This window comes from Euprymna scolopes, chromosome 2 (genome assembly GCF_053919585.1).
Source record: "Euprymna scolopes isolate OS-2025 chromosome 2, ASM5391958v1, whole genome shotgun sequence".
In the NCBI taxonomy this organism is placed as follows: Eukaryota; Metazoa; Mollusca; class Cephalopoda; order Sepiida; family Sepiolidae; genus Euprymna; species Euprymna scolopes.
The window spans coordinates 79,872,694-79,897,542 of record NC_136483.1 but is presented as its reverse complement, the minus strand read 5'-3'; the positions used below and the strand labels follow the sequence as shown (position 1 = coordinate 79,897,542).

The 24,849-nt window shown below is 33.8% G+C and overlaps 1 protein-coding gene across 1 annotated transcript; it reads left to right on the top strand.

The window, feature by feature from the left end:
• Positions 1–620: 620 nt before the first annotated feature.
• On the top strand, positions 621–1,674 carry LOC145239891 (uncharacterized). The gene is made up of 2 exons (XM_080103513.1): positions 621–1,385; positions 1,501–1,674. Exons 1-2 carry the CDS (start codon positions 621–623, stop codon positions 1,672–1,674), a joined length of 939 nt encoding a protein of 312 aa, XP_079959639.1.
• The last annotated feature ends 23,175 nt before the right edge of the window (positions 1,675–24,849 follow it).

Below are 24,849 nucleotides of genomic sequence, written 5' to 3'. Positions count from 1 at the left end.
ACTGTGGTGCCACAAAAACAGTTTGTGGACAAGTGTGGTTCTCACGTTATTTAGATTCCTTATCAGAAAATGATAGAAAAAGTGTACAATATAAAGATAGCCATAACAAATTCAAGTTTGGTGATGGCAACTGGATTCGTGCTTCGAAGACTGCCTGTATACCGGTCACTATTGGCAAGATTGAAACCTCTATCATCACTGATATTATAGATGCAGACATTCCCCTTTTGCTGGCTCAAGATGAGTTGAAATCTACAAAAGCAAAAATTGATTGTGAAGAGGATACCGTTATAATTATGGGACAAAAACTTTTGCTATCTTTAGCTAGTAGTGGTCACTACTGTCTTCCTTTGTCTAAACAAAAGCAAATTCTTGTTCAAGCAAGTAGGAATCCAAAGGTCCAGGTTACACTTTGTAATAAGCATATGTCTCCAAAGGATGCTGCCCTGAAACTGCATCGTCAGTTTTCTCACTGTCCTCCGAGGAAAATCATTGAACTGCTACATAGTGAGGGAAATGATAATCAAGAAATTATTAATGAAATCTATAAGATATCGAAGAATTGTAAGATCTGAAAAGAATATCAAAGAGCCCCTCCAAGGCCAATTGTTGGCTTATCTATGGCAACTAGGTTCAATGAGTGTGTAACTGTGGACCTCAAACAATTTGGGAAGGTTTATCTGTTGCATCTGGTTGACCATGCTACCAGACTTTCTGGAGGAACAGTAATAAGAAATGAATCTCCATCTACAGTTGTCAGAGAGCTCTTCAAAGTTTGGATTTCAATTTATGGTGCTCCCTGTAGTTTACTTACTGACAATGGAGGGGAACTTGCAACTGCAGAAGTTTTAGAGTTCTGCGAACAACTGAATATTAACGTAAAAACAACAGCGGCTGAATCTGCCTGGTTAAATGGCTTAATAGAAAGACACAATCGTATCATGGGGGAAATGATTCGGAAAACAGTTGCTGATTCTGGCTGTTCACTTGAATTTGCTGTTATGTGGTGTCTCTGTGCAAAGAACAGTCTGATAAATGTTCATGGTTTCAGCTCATTCCAGCTTGTTTTTTCTTGGAATCCTACACTACCATCTCTATTAACAAATAAACCCCCTGCACTGAACCCAGAGGTTTCCAGTGATATCATTAGAGAGAATTTAAATGCATTGCATTCAGCTCGGAAAGCATTTATTGCTACGGAAAATTCAGAAAACCTGAAGAGAGCGCCTGGACATAATGTTAGGACTTCAGGAGACATCAAGTACTTCACTGGTGACATTGTATATTATAAACCTTTGGACAGAATGAGGTGGAGGGGGGCGGCTACTGTTTTGGGTCAGGATGGTCAGCAAATTTTAGTGAAACATGGTAGCACATATGTCAGAGTACATCCTTCTCGCCTTCAACTAGAAAAGCCCACAAAATCGGTGATAAGCAGAGTGAACTCATTTGAAACATGAATCGATTACAGATGAACAATCTAAAGACTCTCATTTTCAGGTAACAGAAGATAAAACATCATTTGAAGATATATCAGATGATAATTCACTGAGTGACAGTAATAGTGAAGAAAGTAAACAGTGTGTCAATAATAATACTGCTCCAACAGCAAGCATCAACAAAAATGAAAGCTCTGGCAATAATCTACAACTCCAAGGTAGATCATTGCTGTGAACAAAACAATGACTACCACCTCTCCACCACTTAAGAAGAATATGGAATTAAACATTAAAAAAAATAATTCTGAGTCGTGGGAAGCTATAAAATTAGTATCACGATCTGGAAAAGTAAGTGGAAAATATGGAAATGAGTGGAATGCTATAAACAAGGATGGTCAGACTACGGTTATTGACTTTGATAGAGACATTCAAGATTGGAAAATGGATGTCACAGAAGAACTTAAGTCAAAAGAGGAGGTTGGTAATGAAATTGGTGATGAAGTCTTAATGTGCTATACTTATATTACTGAAGCTAAAGAAGAAATTCTATCAGCAAAACATTAAGAACTAGACAGTTGGAAATCAAATAATGTTTATGGCGAAGTTGATAATACAGGTCAAACCCTTATATCAGTAAAATGGATTTAAAAAAAAAAAATAATAGATGGCAAACACCTTGTTACAGCACGGTTAGTCACTAGGGGCTTTGAAGAAAATGCCACCTTTAGAACAGACAGCCCTACCTGCCTAAAGGGGAGTGTAAGAGTTGCGTTATGTATCATTTCTTCTAAGGGTTGGAAATTGCATTCTCTTGATTACAAAACTGCCTTCCTTCAGAATCAAAAGCTTGAAAGAAAGATCTTTGTTCAACCACCTAAAGAAGCAAAAACATCAAAAGTTTGGCGCTTGAACAAGTCCGTGTATGACAATCTGGAAGGAATATTAGTCACTTATGTAGATGATCAGCTGTGGGGTGGTACACAGCAATTTGAAAAGGAAGTTATTGAAAAGCTGAGGTCGTTGTTTGTGGTGGGTGTTGAAAACACTAGTGCTTTTATTTATGTTGGAATAGAGTTAACTCAATATGCTGATAAGTCAATCTGTATTAATCAGATTGAGTATGGCCAAAGTTTGTCTGAAATTGTTATAGTAAAAGACAGATCTGCAGATAAATCTTCTCCATTAAATACTGAAGAGATAAAAATACTCAGATCCACAATAGGTAAAATTAATTGGCTTGCAAACACATCAAGACCTGATTTAAGTTTCAGTGTACACCAAGCAAGTATCTCTCAAAAAGCACCAACTATAGAAAACATAAAAAACCTAAATAAATTAGTAAGAGAAATTAAGTCAAGGCCTTCCTCAATATTATTTCCAAGGTTTGAAACTCTGTCAAACTTGACGCTGAAGGTATATTCAGATGCAAGCTTTAACAGTACAAAAGGCGGTGGTAGTCAGGCTGCATACATTTTATTTTTAACAAATGGTGAATTATCATGCCCCATTGTCTGGAGTTCTTCGAAAACAAAAAGAGTAGTAAAATCTGCAGGTTCTGATCATGAATCAAAGAATTGAATCAATATGTTGATGCTTTCACTGGAAACGCAGATGTGTGCGCTGCTAAACTAAGAGAGTGGCGTCAGAAAGGAAGTAATGTAGCACTGCTGGATTTGAAGAGAGCCTACCTGCAGATAAGTGTCCATGAGTCATTATGGCCATTTCAGACAGTGATAATCAAGGGAAAACGATATTATTTGACACATTTAGGTTTTGGCCTAAACGTAGCACCCTTAATAATGACAACTATTATTAAAACTGTTTTGATGCAGGATGAGACCACAGCAAAAGCGGCTTCAGCTTACATTAACATCTACGTTAATGAGGATATAATATCTGCAGATGTGGTTCGAATAAAATTGGAATCGTTTGGGTTAATAAGCAAAGACCCTAAGCGCCTAACGGATGGGGTGCCCATGTTAGGCCCAGAGGTCTGAGAGGAGGGCAATACTTTGTGATGGAAGCGAGGGTGCACGATTCCAGACTTACCCAGTGTATTGACAAGACGCATTGTGTTTTCTATTTGCGGTAAATTAGTAGGACATCTACCTGTCTGTGAATGGCTCCGATCGGCAACAGGAGTGTTCTACCTGTCTGTGAATGGCTCCGATCGGCAACAGGAGTGTTAAAAAGACGAGTAACTGCAGTAACCAAAGGCGACATGATGGATGATGATTCTCTCCAGCAAATGATTGCTGAAACGTTGTCCAGAGTACATAGGAACGACCCTGCCCAAACTGAATGCATGGGTTGATGCAAGTTCGCTGGCTACAGGTATCGTGTTGGAACAATTTGGTGCTGTTGTGGAAGATGCATGCTGGCTTCATCCGAAAAATGATGCCCAGCATATAAATTTGGCAGAACTTGATGCCACGTTAAAAGGCTTTAATCTTGCAATGCAATGGCAGACTAAAGTTGTGCATCTCCACACTGACTCATTGTGTGTTTACCACTGGTTGACCAGCACCTTGACTGGAAAGACTCGAGTTAAGACTAGAGCTGCAAGTGAGGTGTTAGTACAAAGGAGACTGGCAATAATAAAGCATCTAGTTGACGAATACAGCTTGCAGATGGACATTATCTTAGTTTCGTCGATGCAGAATTTGGCTGATAGCTTGATTAGAGTATGAAAGGTAATGGTATTGCGGCCAGGACACAGTGTTCTATTTCAGAAGCTGTGTACTGGTATAATGTGACACCAAAGGACGATGCAACACCAGAAACTTCACCAGCTAATGGGATTTACCGCTATGAACAGTGTGTAAAAGGAATTGATGTCACACCATCAGTGGTTAGCGTTGTCAATACACCATATCAAGTGGGAGACCATGTTTGGGTAAAATCCCCGAATGCTAGATGCACTGTAAAATTTTGCAGAGGAAAAATAGATAAAATCATATGTCCTCAAACCATGTTGATTGATGGTGTACCACATCACATAAAAGATATCCGCCCCTGTTATACCTCTTCTGATTCTGAGGATGATGATGAAGATCACATAGTTCAGGGATGATCCTGACCGCCTACTGCCCCTTCAGGTGAGCATAGAAACACTACTTACAGAACCAGATGAAGGAATGATGGAACATACTGGTGGCAATAGTGATGAGAAAGATAGACACGAGGAAGTAATGCCACCAGTTCCTCATTGAAGTACCCGAGAAAGACGAATACTGCCCACCCTCCGTGATTGTGAAACACCGTCTATAGCATCAAGAGGGGATGATGAAACATACTGAGGAAGATGGAACCGAGGAAGTAATACCTCCGATTCTTCGAAGGAGTACCTAACAAAGACCGATACTGCCCTCCTGCCCTGATTGTGAAACACTGGATATGGAACCACAAGAAGGGATAATGGAACAGACTGGTGGCAAGTACGGTGGTAATGAGGAAGATGACAATGAAGAAGTGCTGCCCCCGATTCTTCGAAGAAGTACCCGACAAAGACGACTGCCCCCCCCCCTTCCCTGTGTGTGATCATGAGATCAGGGGGAAGTGTAGGGAAATGCGTGACTTACCTAACTAGCACATGTGCATAATTGAACGGGTCGGTCGTGGAACGAAATGAATGAAGTTTGGAAGTTGGAAGTTTGGACAACAGTGTCAAAATTGCTCAAGAAATTATAAGATGTGAAGGGCAGAAGAAATAATACTCCAGTTATTGAATTATAGAAAATAAAAACATTCACAAATAAATTTTACCAGAGGCAAAAAATAATTTACTTTTTGGTTGGCTTTATTTTACGGTATATCAAGCCTTCTGAGTTATTTAATGCCGAATCCAGTAATTTTGTAACAGTTTTTAAGCTTAACGTTGTTTATATATTCAAGTAGTTATTAATGATGTTTTGTTGGTTTGTTTTATTTTACACCGGGTAAGGAGGAGCAGTCAGCATCTTCTAATGCCCCACCGACAGAGCATAAACAATTTGAATAATTCACCAAAGGAAATAAAACATGTTTACATGTGATATTTTTTTTTATTTGAATATATTATTTCTTGCCTTTATGGAGGGTACTCTCGTAGATGGTGGAAGTTATTGCTTGCTTAGATTGGAATTTTTCTTTTTTTCCAATGACATAAGATTCTTACCGAAATTTTTGTCTGAAAATCGTTTTTTTTTTTTTCTCTTTCTTTGATTAATTTTATTTCTACTCCCCTTATAAATAATTTTAAAAAATTATATGCCGCTTAGAAATACGAAATTTTCAATTTAAAAAATGATTTAAAAAACAAATTTATCGGCAAAATATATCAAATCATTACAACTACAATGGAAGATAAAAGAAAATGTTAAACTTTTTTATCATTAAAATGTTAGGTGAAAGTTCAGAATAGTTAACCCCCTCCCTCTCGATATTAAGAATGGCTTTTTATTATTTCTGCATGGTTTGTGCTTAGTGGTATCAAAATTTATTAATTTTTCTGTGAATTAAAAAAATTGCAATGAGTTTGTCCTTCAATAGAAAAATCAGTGAAATATATTTCAGATCAATCTGTGAATTAAAAAAAATTGTGTGACATTGCTGAGCTTGTTGAATTGCTTGTTCAGCTTGTCCATGTCGATAGTAAACCTGTTGCTCTCAAGGCATATGTACAGTTAAACGGTACACAATATGAGACTGTCTATGCATTTTATAGCTAGAAAGAAGCCACATTGCTTCCGGAAGTGATATATATGCATGATAGATATTGCTTGACTTCATCTCTCTGTTCTGATCACATTGTTGTTCCTTGGTCAATATTAATAGATGAATCATAGTTATTAACCCCCATCATAGCACTGTCATGTCCTTTATAAACATATTTATATATGGTTAAGTGTTAGTTTTACTCATTTAGAACTGCTTTAAAGTTTCACAACTCACTCATTTTGCGATCAAATTTCAAACAAATTTTACAGTCCATATGTCATCTTCTCAGCCATATTTTGAAATAAAAAATTTTTATTTTCGTTGATTGACACAAAAGTTATAATAAAATTACTGGTGTTCAAAAGTTTTCAGAATAAGTGAGGAACGTGAGGTACGGTTTCTTCTGATTGGCTATTGGTTACCATAGCAACTTTTTCAACATTAACGTTTTAGAGACGATTTCTTCTGATTGACTGTTAGTTATCATAGCAACTCTTTCGTCACCTTCATAAATCATAGCCGGAATGTCGCTCGCATGTCATCTTATTTGAGTTATATAGAGAAAGTGATGCTCTTTGCCGTGTAAGAGCTGACAATCTTTCGCTTACGGCGTAGACCGTTAATTCTGTTTCTCTCTTTTTTGTCCCTTCTTTCTGTTTGTTTACTTAAGTACATCTTTTATTTGTTTTTTGTTTATTTAGGCAATTTAAAAAATTGGTAATAGTTTTTTATGGATTTTTGACAATGCGTATGATATTGAACACAAAAAAGAAAATATTATTTCAAAGAAAAGCCAGAAAAAATCATGGATTACATAGAAAATTATGAGCATGAGCAGCAATATGGTGAAGATTAAACTTAGAAAAGTAAAAGGACTAGTTCTTAAAACTTGAAAAGAAAAAGACAAGCTATTCTAGTAAAAATATAATAAATTTATATCTAAAAACATTGTAGCATTAAGAATTTTTTCAATTCGATTTAACATTATATATAAATTCTTAATGCTGCAATATGAATTAAATATAAATTAAAAATTTAATAGTAACCCGCCAAACTGAGTGACCGAGCAGTCCTTTGTAGAAATACACTGCTCATTTCCATGGCATGGTGTAGGGACTACAAAATATTATATGAAAAATACCTGTTTCATCACACACTGGCCAATTTACCGCAACTGACGGCAAACTCCATTTTAGCGACCGAAAAATTACTAGACAAGTAGACTTCGCTCACCATAGATAAGTGGAAAATATCTATTTTTCTTGACAGAGGACAAATATGGCTACACCCTTTCTTTTGGAGTAAATGTAGTGTTGGCGAACGTCGAGATGTAAGAGTGGGATCTGTAATTAAAATCAAGCTCATAGGAAATCTGATTTCCCTACGTAAAAGAGCCACTAATAATCGACTTATGACAATGTGCCTTCTCGGAGGAAAGGTCTTGCCACACTAATTAGCACATATGCTCCAACGATGATCAATCTTGATGTATGTGCCTTTAGCTTATTTCGACATTGTTTCCAGTCGTCTTGAACTTCTCCTTGCCATTGGAATCAAACAGTGCCGACGTAGAGATTACATAACCCTTCTTTCACAATTCGGTGTGTGTCATCCATCATCATTCCAAGATGATTAGATGGCTCCCGTTGTTCCAAAGGATGGACATTAAATAAAATTTAAGTTGTCGAAATAAAGTAAAAGAGATGATTTCATAAAGAAAATGAAAAATTAAGTGAGACTAAACAAGAAGAATGATGAATTTAAAAAAAAAAATGCAATTTATACCAAAGCAAATATATGTTATATAGTTTCATTATTATTATTCTTGTTGTTATTGTTCGTTTTGTTGTTAGGCCTTTTTAAAAGCGCAGTCTAATCAAAAGTGTGTCTTAGAGTCTTAGTAAGATGAATGTTGCGTTCTGTGTTCGTGTTATGAAGAGATTCATATATATAAAATGTTCATACTTAGAAGTGTAGAAGCTCTTTGAGTATTGAGACAGTCTTAGTGTTCACATTGTAGATATGAGATGTCGAGACATGGTGTATGTAAAGACATTTTAAAACACATGATATATAAGACATATAATGACAATTTTCACTTTATCTTTTGGTAGAATTACAACACAAAGACGACGTTTATAAAAACACATGATGGGTTTATTTCTTCTCCGACCGGTCGTGGTTTTCTTAGTCAAGAATTCAAAGTTTTACATTCTATGTTTCAAAAGTGACCGTCTCGCTTCCAGACGTTCGACTGTCCATATCTGGACTCCAGACTGTCGTCTCTCGTCCTCAGACTCTCTTTCAGACCCCCCTCTTTAACTCTAAAGTTTCTCTATATCGAGAACTTCCCATTTTCCATGACGTCATACACATGTTAAAACATGTGTCTTCTTTCACGTGTTCTGGAAATGCGTGTCCAAAACTTTTTCTTTTGTTTACAAAAGGAATTTGAACCTATATTTCCAGTAACCTATATTTCCAATATGTTAAGAACATGTTTATAAAATTATCCTATAGTTGCATTCCTTTTCTTAAAACTATTTTATCTCTAAGCTAAACAATGGTTTGTTTTACATTCCATTTGCTAATTCTCTCTCGTAATCTATTTCTAAACCTAAATTACGAGGTTTGAATTTCGTCTATTCTATTTCATTTTCATTTTAACTAAATCTCTCTATTTCTATACTTACATGAAAAGGGGACAGCCCTTATCATGTAACATATATATATATATATATATATATATATATATATATATATATATATATATATATATATATAAAGAGAGAGCAAGAAATTATAGAAGGCTCGTTGTTAGTTAAGATAACACTAATAAAAGAAAATCAGTGACTACCAGTTGACAATCTGTATTCTACGCTACATATCGACTAAACGATCGTTGTTTCGACGCCGCTGTGGATTTTAAGCTCGGCATCAAAATCAACAGAGTCTAAAGCATTTTTGTAATGAGGTTTTCTTGCTTATTGCGATACTGCTGTCTCTGTGCGATGTCCACTCTCGTACGCTTTGCCTTCTCTTTTCCAGAAATAGTTAGTTTATTGCTAATTGCTCGAGAAGCACCTACCGGAGAATGTCAACAGACATATTTTTGCGAACCGGAGTGCTTTTCTTCGAGTGCGCTGGCTTTTCAATCCACTTTCTTGGTTCCTATGTCTAATCTCCCAGCAGTAGTGGTAACTAATAGCTTCTTCACTAGGTGAGTAAAAATTTAAAAATCAAAAGCAAATCTTTGCAGTATCAATTAATTTCTGGCAGGAATTGTTTGCAAGATTTGGAATTCCCAATGAAATTGTTAATGAAAGTCAACTAACTGCTGGCAAGTTCAAAAGAAATCTAAGAGAATTTCGTAATCACACATATCACTACTTTCTTGTATGGTGCGTAGCGCAACGGATAAAGTTGCTAATGGATAATCACTTTGGGTTGAACGTTCAATCCTCACTACAAGAGAAACAAACTAAGATTGAAATATTGTTACTAAAGGGTTTCACCGGGTTATAGTTGACGGGACGAGAACAATCTATCTCGGTGGATTAATTAAAAGCTGACATTCGAAATTTATTATAGATTCCTGAGTTCGAAAAGACGCACTTGAGTAAGGTCGAAGGTTATATCTACGCTGTGATAAAAACATCCCAGCTGATAACAGTAGTTTGAATGATATGCATAATACAAACCATTTTCTTCATCCAAAAAGCAATGGCCAAGTTGAAAGGTAAGAGAACGTTTGTAAAAAGATTTAAAACTTAGATGGTGCAAATGACTCAAAAAATACGATAGCTAACATGTCGCCGGTTGTACAAATGTACCCCAGAAAAATAAAAACTGCTTGATATATTTTGCAGCCAACACGATCTATTAAATAGTTTATCCATCTTTTTCTCGTTAAATCGGTTATCACTATCACTGTAAAAAATACTTTCTTACACTTGAGGCGACGAGACTAATCTCAATCTCTACAAATCTCCTACCAGACCATGTGAGGAATATTGCTGTCATATTTGGGTTGGTGAATCTCTTTCCCATTTAAAGGTTCTTGATAATGTGTAGAAACATTTCTGTAATTTGGTTGGCCCTGACCTTTTCTTCTTCACTGCAACCCCGCCTCTCTCTCTCTCTCTCTCTCTCTCTCTCTCTCTCTCTCTCTCAAACACACACACACACACACATACATACAGATGTGATGCTATTAGTCTCGGTCTTTTTTATAAATACTATTATAGCATATCTTCTTCAGAAATGTCTGATCTATCCCCTGCTTCCTTTGTTTCATCTTGTTTGACTCGTTAGTCTAGTGGTCTCCATCAATTCATTCTTTCCAAGAATTACTCTTCTTGATCACTGTTTTCATTCTATCTACAGTTTTGATCTTTTCAAAAACAAGGTAAATAGGCATCTCCTGTCTTTGTGATAATCATCTTTCGTTAGCTTCTTACATTAAGTGGCTTCATGCCTTGTCTCGAGCAATTTCCATAACAAACAAATAAATAAAAAAAATAAAAATAAAAAGGGAAACGCTATAGAAAAGAAAAACATCGTCGAATATAAAATTCGAGATAAATTTGAACTAATAAATACATTTTGAGTAACATATACTTCAACATGTTTAGCGACCCATGACTATCTTGTTAAAACCACAACCTAGTGAGATGAATATCAAGCAAACAAAATCGGAAAACAGTCATTCTTGTATTCTTCTAAAATGTATTTTTAGACTGGAAATTTCAGTGACTATTGCATAAACTTATAAGATCACAATTGAAACAGAGATGATGAGTTATGGGATAATAATGAGAAGATATTGACAATCAAACTTTAATACGGTAGATGTATATGGTCGGGAGCAAACGAATTGCACATTTTCAGGGTAATTATTTTCAGGGTAAATAAATTCCCTTTTTAGAATTTTAAACTTCACGAGGTCGATGTGGTATAAATACAGAAAGGCTGTTAAATTAAGTTACAATAGAAGACATATGTTTCAAATCTCATTTTATTTTTTTATTATTTATTTATTTTTTTTATTTTTTTTGCTTGAAAGTCACCACTTATGAAGGCTCGGAGGCCACTCCAGAATAAGAGTTAATGAATGTAAGGTGGTAGTATATATATATATATATATATATATATATATATATATATATATATATATATGTGTGTGTGTGTGTGTGTGTGTGTGTGTGTGTGTGTGTGTGTGTGTGTGTGTGTGTGTGTGCGTGTGCATATATGTGTGTGTATGTATATACACACATATATATACACCTGTATGTATCTCTACAATTATATAAATGCAACTTTGTGTGTGTGAGTTCGTTCCTTATAGACTTCAAAACGTCTGAACAGATTTTTTTTAAATTTACAGAACTTTAGTGTATAAGTCTGAGAGTTTTGTCTCAGAATATTCCCGATAATTATCTATAATCAAAACCGTTACTTTAATTTGTCTATCATCGGTAAAACCATTTTTTCAATGTCGAAAAATACTTGGCGGATGGCGACGATCATACTGGCTTTGCTGTTGTGGGAGGTCATGTTGATGATGTGCTCCACGTATGACCATACGAAGTAGTCCAGCGGGTTCAGGTCGAAGGAGGAGGGGGTATATGAGAGAAGGGCACAAAGTCGTAACACTCCTTCTGAAGCCTGGGTCTCTCTGGAAGTTGGCCGGCACCGAATTCTGCTGCCACACACAGGGTCTGTTTTGAACCAGGGGATCATTAAACTCTTCGGCAACATTAAGGTACACTTTGCTGTTGCCTTTCAAGCCGATTTCGAAGGTGTGAGGTAGCATGACGTGGTCTTCATTTAAAACCACACCAAACACCATAACTGTGGCCTAAAACTTTGTTTTCATTATTCTGGGCATATCCCTCTTATTCGGATTTGTATTTTGAGATTGCTGGTAATGGTCCTGTAGTCATAACGTAGATCGGTATAAGCAGGAATTGTACAGCATCGCATCTCCGATCTCGCTCGTTGAACGTTGTGTCACTTTTAGACATGATAGAAGGCTACTATCGCTCTTGGTATTTGTACACAACTGGCCAACTAGTAGATAGTCTGCAACAAAAACAGAAAACTACTTTTTATCAAACGGAAATAGAATCGTCATCAGAGGAAATGAAAGGCAATTAGCCATTATTGAAAATCCATGGATTAAGGAAATAAACATAATTTTTCTCCATATATTCCTTGTTTCAAACAATAAATTTAAAACTTAAAATATATGTGTATATATTTCATTTACACAATTTAACTTTAATCATTATTGCTCTATTTTTTTTTTAATATTGAGCTTTACTTTTTGGGCTAGGATCATCCTGAAAGTATTACCTCAATGTAATATCTGACAGGATAATTCACTTGATCTCTAATCTGTGACTTAGCTTGTGTGTGTGTGTGTGTGTGTGTGTGTGTGTGTGTGTGTGTGTGTGTGTGTGTGTGTGTGTGTGTGTGTGTGTGTGTGTGTGTGTGTGTGTGTGTGAAACCTTACAAAATATTATTGGCAGTAATATTCTATATGTACTATCCCATCTAAATAAAAATTGCTCAATATACGGAGTTATATTATAACTCCGTATATTGAGCAATTTTTATTTAGATGGGGAGTTATAATATTTTCTCCTCTGAAGAGATGGTAGACATCGAAATCCTATAGGAGAATGAGTTATAATATTTCAAATGTATTCTTTGTCTTGCATTGAATATTATAATATTTGGATTTGAAATTTAACCATTTCACGTCATAAATTTTTAAATTTATTGAATAACTAAAATTATATATATATATATATATATATATATATATATATATATATATAGAGAGAGAGAGAGAGAGAGAGAGAGAGAGAGAGATTTGTGGTTATTGTGGTTTTTTTTTTTGTTTTTGTTTTTTTTTAACGATAAATACGGTTAAATAGTGGCTTCGCCTCGAAGCTCAATTTTTATTTACTTAGAAAGTCGCCCATAATTTGTTTGGACGTATATAACATTTTTATTATTTTTAAAACAGTAATCTACGTACACGCGTGTTTCAAGGTAACTACCTCTCATCAGTAGTTTGACTGTTTCTAGGAATCGAACTATACATACATATATATACTTCAACAACAACAAGGATATACGTATAAAAGTTTATTTTTCTGTTGAAAGTGTAATATCCTGCATCGAACAAAAAAGGCTATACATATAATTATTTACTCAGCCATGAATTTTAAGAAACTGACACAAATTTGACTGAAATTTGAAGAATAAATTAACCACGTATCATTACTTTCCTATATGCCTTTTTTTATTATTCTGACTCACTTTTAAACCTGTTTTTTTTGCTGTTAACAGATAAAAAAAAATCTTAGAAAGCGCCCCACCTTAAAATTAAACCAAGAAGGAAAAAAATAACTGAAACAAACTTCTACACCGGTATCTAAAATGTTACTGAACTTTAAAATCAATGGTAATGGTTGAATCAGTTGATGAAAGTTATTCGTTATTTAGAGGCAAGTTTGGAAAATTCCAACATTAAATAATTATTGTAAATCATCAAGAGAAAAGGTTGTTGTTATTTGCTATGATGGGGGAGGGTCACTGCTTATCAAGACCCAAAAATCACTCGAGGATAAAAATGATAGGTGGCCACTGAGGCAACACCTTGTTTATCGATAATTGGGTGATGCTTGTTTATTTAAGAGGACAACTAAATAGGAACTCGTTCAGGTTAGATTTGAAAGCGGTCTTGTTATCAGCAGCAAAAAAATTGGTGCGTAGTATTTGTTTAGTTTAGTTTTTGTTCGAAAATCGAAAAAGTTCAATCTTAAAATACTCTTTCTCTCTTATAGATAAAAAGAAGAATTCTTACAGGGTAATATTTTACATTACACCTGCAAAGGGAAATAATCAATGTGGCCAATTTAGCGGGTTTCTCACTGGCTCTAGAGATTTTTTTTGCAATCTAGCATGTCAAAATTTGATCTAGCGATTACCGGATATTTTCTAGAAAATCTGCGGACCCCTAGAAACTCGCAATTTAAGATTAAAAAATAAAGAAAAGCGCTTGAAAATACTTTAAAACATAAACTAAACTAATTCAGGTAGGTAGAAAAGTAACATTTATTATCTTCCGTAACAATTATTTATTTTATATTTGTTTCCTTTTCACCATTTTTTTTTTTTTCGTTTATCAATTTTTAAATTCGCTATAAAATCGTTTTTCCAAGTACATTTTATTGGGTGGAGGGGACGTTCCATCCTCTCTAGATTAAAATACGATTTAAGGACTTCCCTTAATTTATAAGCATTAATTCACTTAGTAAAAGTGTAGAAAAGTTAACAGTCGAAATATATTTTTTAAAAAAAAGGCAACAACAACAACTTATACAAAACGCAGTAGAATCTAGTCATTTACTGACGTGCTGAAACTAAGTTTCTTTCTAATTTCAAATATGTTGTTCAAATTGTTTTTTCACAATGAATTAAAAAAAGTAAACAAATAGCCGTATATTGCTTAACGGATGGGGAGGCTTAATTCCTGAAATGTTGTAAACAAATGATGTATTCTACCACTAACCCTAAGTTAAAGTTGCACTCCAAATTTTTAGAGTGGGTGGTAGTCATAGATTTTTTAATACAATTTTTCCAGAATTAAGTTAAGCGACAAGCAACCAGTTATTTGTTGTAAAGACAACTAAAAGAAATGAAATAAAAGGAACGAAAACACAATTTCATCACGTATGAAACATACTTGAGTTTTACTGCGTTTGGTATAAGGTATTTGTTGAGTTTTGTTATTGTTTACAGTTTCTAGACTTTTATATAGAATAAGAGACAACGAAATGGAATTTCATTCTATATCAATAAACAACTTTATTTGTCATCTTCGTTAGTAGCGTGTACAAGAGAGGAACGGGTTAGTATGAGGAAGTGTTCTCGAGTAAAGATAGATTTAATATATTGCCGGCTTGTTGGGGAGAGTACAGTTTCGTTTACTCATATTTATAGCTAGTAGTCGTCGGGAAAAAGGAGGCCGATTAAAGGAGAAAGAAAGGGAAAAGTCTTCAGTATCGTAGTAGGTGTATGTGTGTGTGTCGGTGTATTGATGAGAGCAGTTCTTTAGCAGGATAAAGAATGTTCGTTTGGGTACAGCACTTGGAAATAAATGTGAGTTTGAAGAGAGCCATTGTTAGCTTGTTCTACTCATGTTCGGCCTGGGGCCAAAGACCCAGGCTAATGTCTGCTGCCAGCTGAAGCCAATGAGAAAGAGAAGAAAGGTTTGTGATTTCGCCTTTTATGTACTTGGTCACGTGATTGAGAGCTGGCTTGTGATTGGACAAGCCAGGGAGAAAATAGATTTGAAATCTTGAGCTGCGAAAATTAGCTTCTGCCTGTGGTTGTAGCAAGTTTCGTCTGCTACAGTTAACTATTCTACACTTTTACAAAGAGCCAACATTCGTGCTTTTACCTATTTTTACTAACTTTTTCAACGTTTATTATTACATTTAATTGTCAGCGTAAATCAACTTTTTTAAAACGCAGCTTATGTTAACACCTCAGCGAAGTTTGTTGCGTTTATTTGTTAGCAAACATTGAAAACAGACACAAAGTTTTTTACGTGTGGAAAAAATTACTTACCTTCCTAGGATGGCAAAGTTAGACACAAACTCAGGTTTTAATGTAGTGAAAACCTTGCTACCCCCTCATAAAAAGGCATTCGGTATTAAGGCAACTTTTTTAATCCTCAATCTTAAAGGATTTCTTCTTCATTAACAAAGGGCATAAAAGATAAAGTATAGTATCAGAACAGATACTGTACTTTAACGTTAATTCTATTTGGAAAAGTAAAAAATAATATACACAAACCGAAAATAGAAAAATATTGGAAAATTGGAAAATATTTAAATCGCAATTAATTTTTCATTTTTTAAATATTCGGAACCGATAAAAAAAATATACTCGATTGATGAATTATGGTTGCCAGGAAACGTGCTGCCCAATTTTATGTAAAGTAACACTCTTATTTCCAAGGCTTTTCAGCGGTTTAGGATTCAATAGTGTTTAGCGTTTTTTATGCTATAGAAGATAAATTCTGCATGTTTTACTTTTAAGATAATTTCGTGTGGTTTTATGACATTATGATCCGGATTAGGATTGGACAAACATTAAATATTAGTTATCCGTTCCAAAATTTAGAAGACCCTAGAAATCAGGGATCATTTTAATAAATATTTCTATGAAAAAATGATCCCCGACTTTAAATTCTAAAATATTTTTTCGGAATATTCACACGCCTAAAAAAAGAAGAATCTCATTTTGAAAGGGGGATAGCTCCAGGTCCTTATCTGCTTTTGAAGCTTTGTTTTAGTTTGGCATCCCCATTGTTTCTGCGAGAGTGTGAACATGGCGGTGTATGCGAAAAAATCGTCCCCGGCAATGTTTTAAGTCAAACGTCAATGTTAATTTTATTTTTGATAAAAACGATGTGTGTTTTTTTTTTTTTTCAATTACATTACAAACTTTATTTGAACTTTTTAACAAACTTTTAAATTAATAAAAAAAATAGATTTTATAATATAATTTTTTTTTTAATTTATTTAACCAAAAAAAAAATGGGAGGGGGGATATTTCTCACGTATTTTAATCAAACATAAAAATTCATATCCAATATATGATATTCCCAAAATAATTGTCTTTGTTTATTAAAACCTTTTTAAAAAAATTTCATGCATAAAAAATAAACTTTATAGATTTTTTATAATAATTTTTTTTTAATTTCTTTAACCAAGTTTCTTTTTTACATTTCTCATGTATTTTATTACATACAAATGCAAAAATAGATTAAAAAATAGACTTTACAGATCTTTTATAATATAAAAATTTTTAATTTCTTTAACGAAAAGTTTTGAAATCATGTATTTTAATCAAACGTCATTTAAAAAAAACTATCCAATACATGATATTCCCAAAATTTGATTCGCCGCCGTCAGAGGAATTCTTGTAGATGACTATTAAAGTTTGCATCACTAGTCCCCCTCATGGACCTGAATTTAATTTTACAAAGACTCTAGCTACTTTCACACGATTTGTGTGAATACTAGGGTCATCTGGATCAACAAAGTTATATCGGTGGTTTACCGCAGCATAGTTCGGTAGTACATTATAGGCACGCCAACCATCTGTCACAATCCGTGTGCCTGGTCTAACGTACTGTGCAATTATTAGCAATAGGGTCTAGCATCTTTCGTTTCGTCTGGCACCATCATTGTCAAGTTCATTTCTCATTCGATCATACCAAGAACCCACTGGCCTAGACGAAATCTTCCTCGATGGTATTTCCTGTGCATGAATTTAATTTCATCGATTTCGACTATTCGGTCACCTAATTTTATTGGATTTTCCAGCATGGTCATTACGTATATATTGCGAATGGAATAGAACTAGTCAACTAATGATTTCTGGAAGACGCCAGTTTCTTTTGCAATACTCACTAGTGGTTTTCCCAATGACCACCAATACAAAATTTGTATTAATCCTTGTAGCCGTAAATGTCTACCTTCAAAGAAGGAACTCGCTCTAACATTTATTGTTTTGGGCATTTCAGGTAAAACCAACAATAGCCGTCGATAAAGCGCTTCCTATTTCTACTTTGAATATTCATAGTTCGACATGGGTCAGTACACTTCGGACGTGTGTTGGTTGGCGATTAGGTCCCATCGTGCCATGGACATTCAGTGCATTTGTGGAGGACGTTTCTTGAATAACGTCACTGAATATCATATTTGTTATTGCCAGTTCTATCGCTGGCATCACTGCATTTGTTAATCTGTTCATAATCTCTTTAGAAGTCACTTTCGAAAACTTTATAAGTCACGTTAGAAGTCGCGTTAAAAGAAATCTCGTTACAAAAATTTCATTTCGAAAAATAAATTTTGTATTTTTTATTGTAAATTGGTTTATTATTTTATTGTTGAATAAAATTTCAAAGTGACAAATGGAAAAAAACATCTCGAAAGAAAAAACACTCCTCGTTTTTTTTTTGTTTTTGTTTTTTTTGTTTTTTTTTAATATATAATTAAATCTAATTTCCAAAAAAGCCGGTTGGAAAAATCTTATTTCCAAAAAAAAAAAAACGGGAACGATTTTTCAGCATATATTTTGGTTAAATAAATTTTAAAATTTTATATTATAAAAGATCTATGAAGTCTATATTTATATATGTAAAGTTTGTTTAAAAGTTCAAATAAAGTTTGTAATTTAATTTTAAAAAAACTCGTTTTTTTTTTATTAAAAACAAAACTAACATTGACGTTTGACTTAAAACATTACCGGGGGCGATTTTTTCGCATACACCGCCATTTTCAACGTCTTGTAGAAACAACGAGGATGCCAAAGTAAAACAAAGCCGTTTTTAAATATAGATACAATTATTTTTTTCTAAATTGACAACTAATTATTGTTTTCTCTTTGTATATATGTTCTCAAAGATTTTTATCTTGTGCTATTTTTCCCATTTATACATTTGTGCCATTTTTACTTACTCTCTCAAAGAATGTTTCTAAAATCTATCAATTAATTCACGTGTAAATGTGAAACCTGCATTTTGGGGATTTCGTTTTTAATTTTTATTTTGCAAATATTAATTTTTCTGATATTTGAGGAGAATTTATTCAGCAATATTAAATGTTTAGGTACGCCATTATTTTGCTATTTAATTTGTAATATATTTCAATTTAATTTTATTATATTAAACACTGATTGATTCTATGATTTGTATCTTCAAAAACAAAAATATAACTTCTTAAAAAAAAAAAACAGATACAACTAGCTGATAAAATTTGAAAACCTTGTGGGGAAGCAATCGCTTCAATATAATTCCAAAAATATATAGTGAGAAAACACGGAATATTTTGTATATTCATATAATAATATATAGCTTAAAATATATTTGTTGTTTATGAATAAACCATTATGAATTTTAGAATATATATTCAGAATAAACAGCAGCATCAGAACATGAATTTTTGTAAATGTTAACATTTATGGTTTGCATATATAACTTAAAAAATATATTTGTTGTTTATGAATGAATCATTATGAATTTTAAAATATATATTCTTGGAAACGTGGTAAATAATGAGGATAACACATTACTTTTTGTAAACTTTAACATTTAAGAAGTTACACATCCGCCCTCAGAAAAATTTGTAAAATAATTTATATGCAAAAACTTTTAATAGAAAAAAGGAATTGCTCTACATCAAATTTGGAATTTTATTGAGTAATAATTTTCTAAGAACTAGTGTAAAAACACCAGCGTTAATATTATGTAAGTGGTTGGCAAAATTCCAAACTATTAAACTTATTGTGAATTATGTAATATGTATTCAATCCAATGGTGTCATTTAAACTGTATACATCCAAAAAGAAGAAAAACATTAAAATGTTCAACTAATGCATTATTCTTTGCTAATATCAGTAATCTGATGTGTATTTTACTTGCATATATATAAATGCATATATATATATATGCATATATATATATATATATATATATATATATATATATATATATATATATATATATATATATATATATATATACTTCAACACCTGATGATGATTCGTGGACGAATCGAGAGCGCTAATGGCAGCAACAATTATAGAACTTTCATTAGTATTTTTGATTTTGATACAAAAAAGATTATGCGGAAAATCGAAAAATTAAAAAAAAGAATTATAAAGCAAAGTGTCTCCGTTGCTTTTAATAATATTTGCTTGAATATATATATGTGTGTGTGTGTGTGTGTGTGTGTGTGTGTGTGTGTGTGTGTGTGTGTGTGTGTGTGTGTGTGTGTGTGTGTGTGTGTGTGTGTGTGTGTGTGTGTGAATATAATGTAATAAAGTTCTAATGTAACTTTAATCTTCATCTTTCTGTCTTTTCTTATAAATTGCTCGTCTTGCCCCTTATCGGGTAGAGCTTCATCTATCAAGACAGGTTCGCCCTTTCTCTCTGAAAAAAGTCTGTTTTATTTCGAATTTACTTTATATATATATATATTTTTTTTAATTTTATTATATATATATATGAGAGAGAGAGAGAGTGAGAGAGAGAGAGAGAGAGACCTTCAAACACCCAGAACAGAAAACGGTGACAGCATTTGGAATGAAAATGACCAGAATGCATCTGAGAAAATCAGATTTAAGGAATGTGGCGCGTACACTTTCCTGCTGATTACTGGGTGTTTATGTGTTCGCACGATATCTTATTAGATTACAATACTTGTGAGTCCATATATGTGTATTTATGATGAAACGTATTTCATCGTGTACACGGTGCCATGTAATAAGAGAATGAGAAAGAGAGAGAGAGAGAGAGAGAGTACTTATCCGCAGGTTAAGGTAAGTAGATGAGTGTATAATTGCATTCATATAAGCACGTATGTTACTGATACCAAAATTATTTAAGCAAACATAATACCATTGCGCGATCGCGTGTATATACATGCGCGTGCCTCTTTCCAATATTGTTCAGCAGATACGTGCACATTGAACATTTCTCCACACACTGGTCAATTCATGGATACGTGTGTGTAGATTCACCTCTGAAATTAATTGTCTTCCTCTTGATGACAATACGAAGCTGACATTTTAGTGACCTGAGTTTGATAAGTATGCATTTAAATTTGTTTGATATTTTATATTTTTCCAACAAACATTTTTTCCGAATTTTAACAAATATATTTATGGCACATATGCTGAAGAACTAACTTCAATAACTTTTGATAGATTATTGTATAACTAGCAAACATACCCACGCTTACAGCAAAGTGCCGACCATGACCTTGAAAAATAGTGGGCGCCATCCCTAGGTCGGAGACCATCATCATGTCAATCTGGTCATAATCACTCCAGTGATGTGGGCTTGTAGGAGAGTATGTTATATTGTTACTTCTGGCATCAGATGCACGTTGTGAATCTCTGACGCCGGTAGTTTTATCGTCGTCACAATGTATTGCATCTTAATACCCGATAACGACGGTCACAATAACATATTTAGCGTATGATGGCAAGAAAGACAGACAGAGTTTTAAGTTAAACATTTATTGAAAGAAGCGAAATGGTTGAAAATGTATCTTGTTGATAAGAAGTTTCCTAGAACAAAACAACAAAGTCTTTGTTATTAAGGTTTGTTAGAAGTTAAAATAATTAGAAATCTCTCTTGTTGACAAGATGTTCTGAGATGAAGAAAAATATTAAAGTCCTTGTTATTAAGGTTTGTTGTTGCCGTCAGTGGGCGAACAGCTTCTTCTACTATGAGCAAAAACGTTCGAGTTAGCTGCTTCTGCTGCTGCTACTGCTGCTGCTACTGTTAGAAAGAAAAAGATTAATCCATACATGTCATCGCATATACCTTCGCCACCACTGCTGGTCAGCTGACGCGGCGAGCCCCTATATATTGCGCGCACGGACGTAGTTGTAGACACTCAGTTCAGGTGTGAAAAATAGACAACTTTTGCTGTCCGATATGTCGTAATGATACGGTTAGCCTTGCCGTAGGGAAATGTTCGTTTCCCTGATTCCGCGTTTGTTTTATTTCTATTTAAACCTGGGTGTATGTTAATCAATTTAGAATAAGTTTGTCTCTTGTAGCCCTTTTATAAATGTTTTAATCACATATATTCATATCCCACCCGTCGAAATCTCCTCGGCGATGTGTTTTGCCAGATAATTCTTTGCTGTAATGAACTGTGTATCGTAGTGGAAGGATGGGTAGAAAAAGCAGTGTCTGACAACAATGCGTCGTTAAAAATCGATCGAATATCGTACTTAAATACAGGTCGTTTATGAATCGATGCTGTCGTACCAGTGGCTGCTCTTGATGCTTGGTTGTCTACGCTCCTGCTGATACAATCTGTGTTTTGGTTACATGTAGTTATAGGCTCGATGGAGATCTTATATTTCACAATATAACAGTGTATATACATAGGCTATGACCTTGACCCTTGACCTTAACCTTGAAAAATGGTGTGAACCATCCCTAGGTGGGGGACCATCATCATGTCAAGTTTGGTCATGATTGGTTCAGTGCTGTGGGCTGTAGTAGAGTATATATAGATAGGTTATGACCTTAACCTTGAAAATGGTGAGCACCATGCCTAGGTGGGGACCATCATCATGCCAGGTTTGGTCATGATCGATCCAGTGGTTTAGGCTGTATGAGAGTTGTATATACAGACACACGCACGCGAACGCTACTACTTTATATATATGTAAATGCCGATAAATAGGTCAATGGAATAACTATTGCGCATTACGGTTGAATAATCATCAAGTTTTAAATTGTTTATTGAGCATTTGCTTAAAAAAACATAATAAACGATATCGTCATGCCTTGCTGCTTGTTGATGTTTGCAAAAAAGATACTTAAAATTTTGGGAGTGTTTAGTTAATACATATGACGACACTTATACTGTAGATCTTTTCGCATGAAATCATTAATGCATATCCGCGCGGTAAAGAAGTATTGCAGGAGAGTCTGTTTTTACATTAATTAACTTAGTATATAAATATATATATATATTAGTGATGGAACGATTCCAATATTTTCCCGGTTCCGATACAATTGCCGATTCCGTGCTAAATTTCTGATTCCGATTCTTTATAAGTCTCTAATAATTTAACTATAAGATTGATATTATCCCCGATTTTCGTAAAAACGCATGTTAAATATGCAGATATTTTCCTAAACGTCAAAATACATTTGTGGAAGATGATCTATCGATTTTAGCTTTACTGGTATTTTAAAATCAATAAATATTTATTATTTTATCATTATTACCAGCAGTGGGAGATTTTGGTTTAAACAAAATCAAATAAAAAAAAAGACAATTAAATGAATCGTTTTGACATCGGAAAATAGGCATCAATTTTTCCGATATCGATTCCGATATCCCCAAATCTTCCGATTTTTCCAATTCCCGATTCCAATTCCGATTAATCGTCTCAACACTAATATATATATATATATATATATATATATATATATATATATATATATATATATATATATATATATATATGTCCCATTGTCGTACCAATTCAACATGTTGTATAGTGGAGTGGTGTTGAGTGTGTATACGTGTCACTAAATGTCTATGGGTTTCTTCACTATCTGAACCATTTGCTGTTTTATCTACCTATATCTGTACAGTTTATTTTACAGCACGATAAATCTCATCTACGTATTGATTGTGTGCGTGTCAGACATGCATTTCGACATAACTTTTCAACTGCGTCGTTAGTCCTCTATCTTTTGGTCTACCTGAGAATTTCATCTGTTCTTGGAGGAGCGGGAACCTGTTGGACAAAGACGTTTCAAACGATCTAAGAACATTATTTGTTTTATATAAGATTTTATTACTTCCCAGGTGTCGATCGCAGAAGAATGGGAAAGTGAATATCTGTGGCCTCTGGGTTTCCCAATCTCTATTTTGAGACACGGCACCTCCTTCCCAGAGTGGGGGAAGATCTGTTAACCCATCCGAGCTGTTTGACGTCCGAATTTCAACTCAACGATATGTCCAGCTAACCAGAACACGTGACAGACAACATGTCCTTCCGGTCAGCTGTATTGTGACCTTCCGGTACAAATTTTGACAAACTTTATCAAAACATAGTTCCATATTTCTTATTTACTTCTCCAGTTAGTTAGTTAGTTAGATAGATAGATAGATAGATAGATAGATAGATAGATAGATAGACAAATAACAACTGAACAGATAAATAGATACACCGATAATTAGATAATTTACTTTTCTGCTCGCCAACTATATAACATATATAACTTAACATCTCTATTCTTCTCTCTACTTCTCTATCTTTCTCTCTGACTCTCTCTCCCTCTCTCCCTCATCTCCCTCTCTCTCTCTCTCTCTCTCTCTCTCTCTCTCTCTCCATATATATATATATATATATATATATATATAACGCCTAATTATCGATGAACTACCTTCCAACAATTCACTTGATTCACTTTTTATTATTTTTCCCGTCTCTTACTCTTTTCTTACTTCTTTGTACTTAATTTGTCTTGCTTTATTTATCTATATATATAAAAATGTAAATTTGGTTCGTTACAAGTGAATAAAACCATATTTCTACGTTACCAATTTATTTGAAATTTTCAGACAACCCATCTTTAGAGTCGAGGTATGTTTTTATGTTATTAAAATAAATTTACCTCGCGAATCATAAAAATATATTAAATAAAATAAAAATATTTTTCGTAAATGCAGAACTATGTTCCATTTTATTTCCGGTTTGCAGGCAATTTGAAGATTTCAAATTTCGAATTAGAAATGTAATTCTGGGTTCGTTCGTTATCAATAAAACCATATTTGTACATTACCAATTTATTTGAAAGCTTCAGACAGTCTATAAATTAACATCCCAAATTATAAAAATATATAAAATAAAATAAAAATATTTTTCTTAAATACGAACCTGTGGTCAAATTTTATTTCCGGTAGAATGCACGTGGGAATGATTTCATTACGATTTGGCATGACATTTTCACTGCTACATCGCTAAGTATAATAGCCATCTCTTATTTTTACATTTTTTATTTCATTTGTTTATCCAAAAATTTACATTTTCATTTGTTTATTTCATCCATCAAAAAATAAGCTTTATTTGTTTG

Excerpts from the sequence above, each read along its gene's own strand:
- LOC145239891 (XM_080103513.1), top strand. The coding sequence starts at position 621 with ATGGCAACTAGGTTCAATGAGTGTGTAACTGTGGACCTCAAACAATTT. Across the intron at positions 1,386-1,500 it reads ATGGTAGCACATATGTCAGA|GTAACAGAAGATAAAACATC; the intron begins GTACATCCTTCT and ends TCTCATTTTCAG.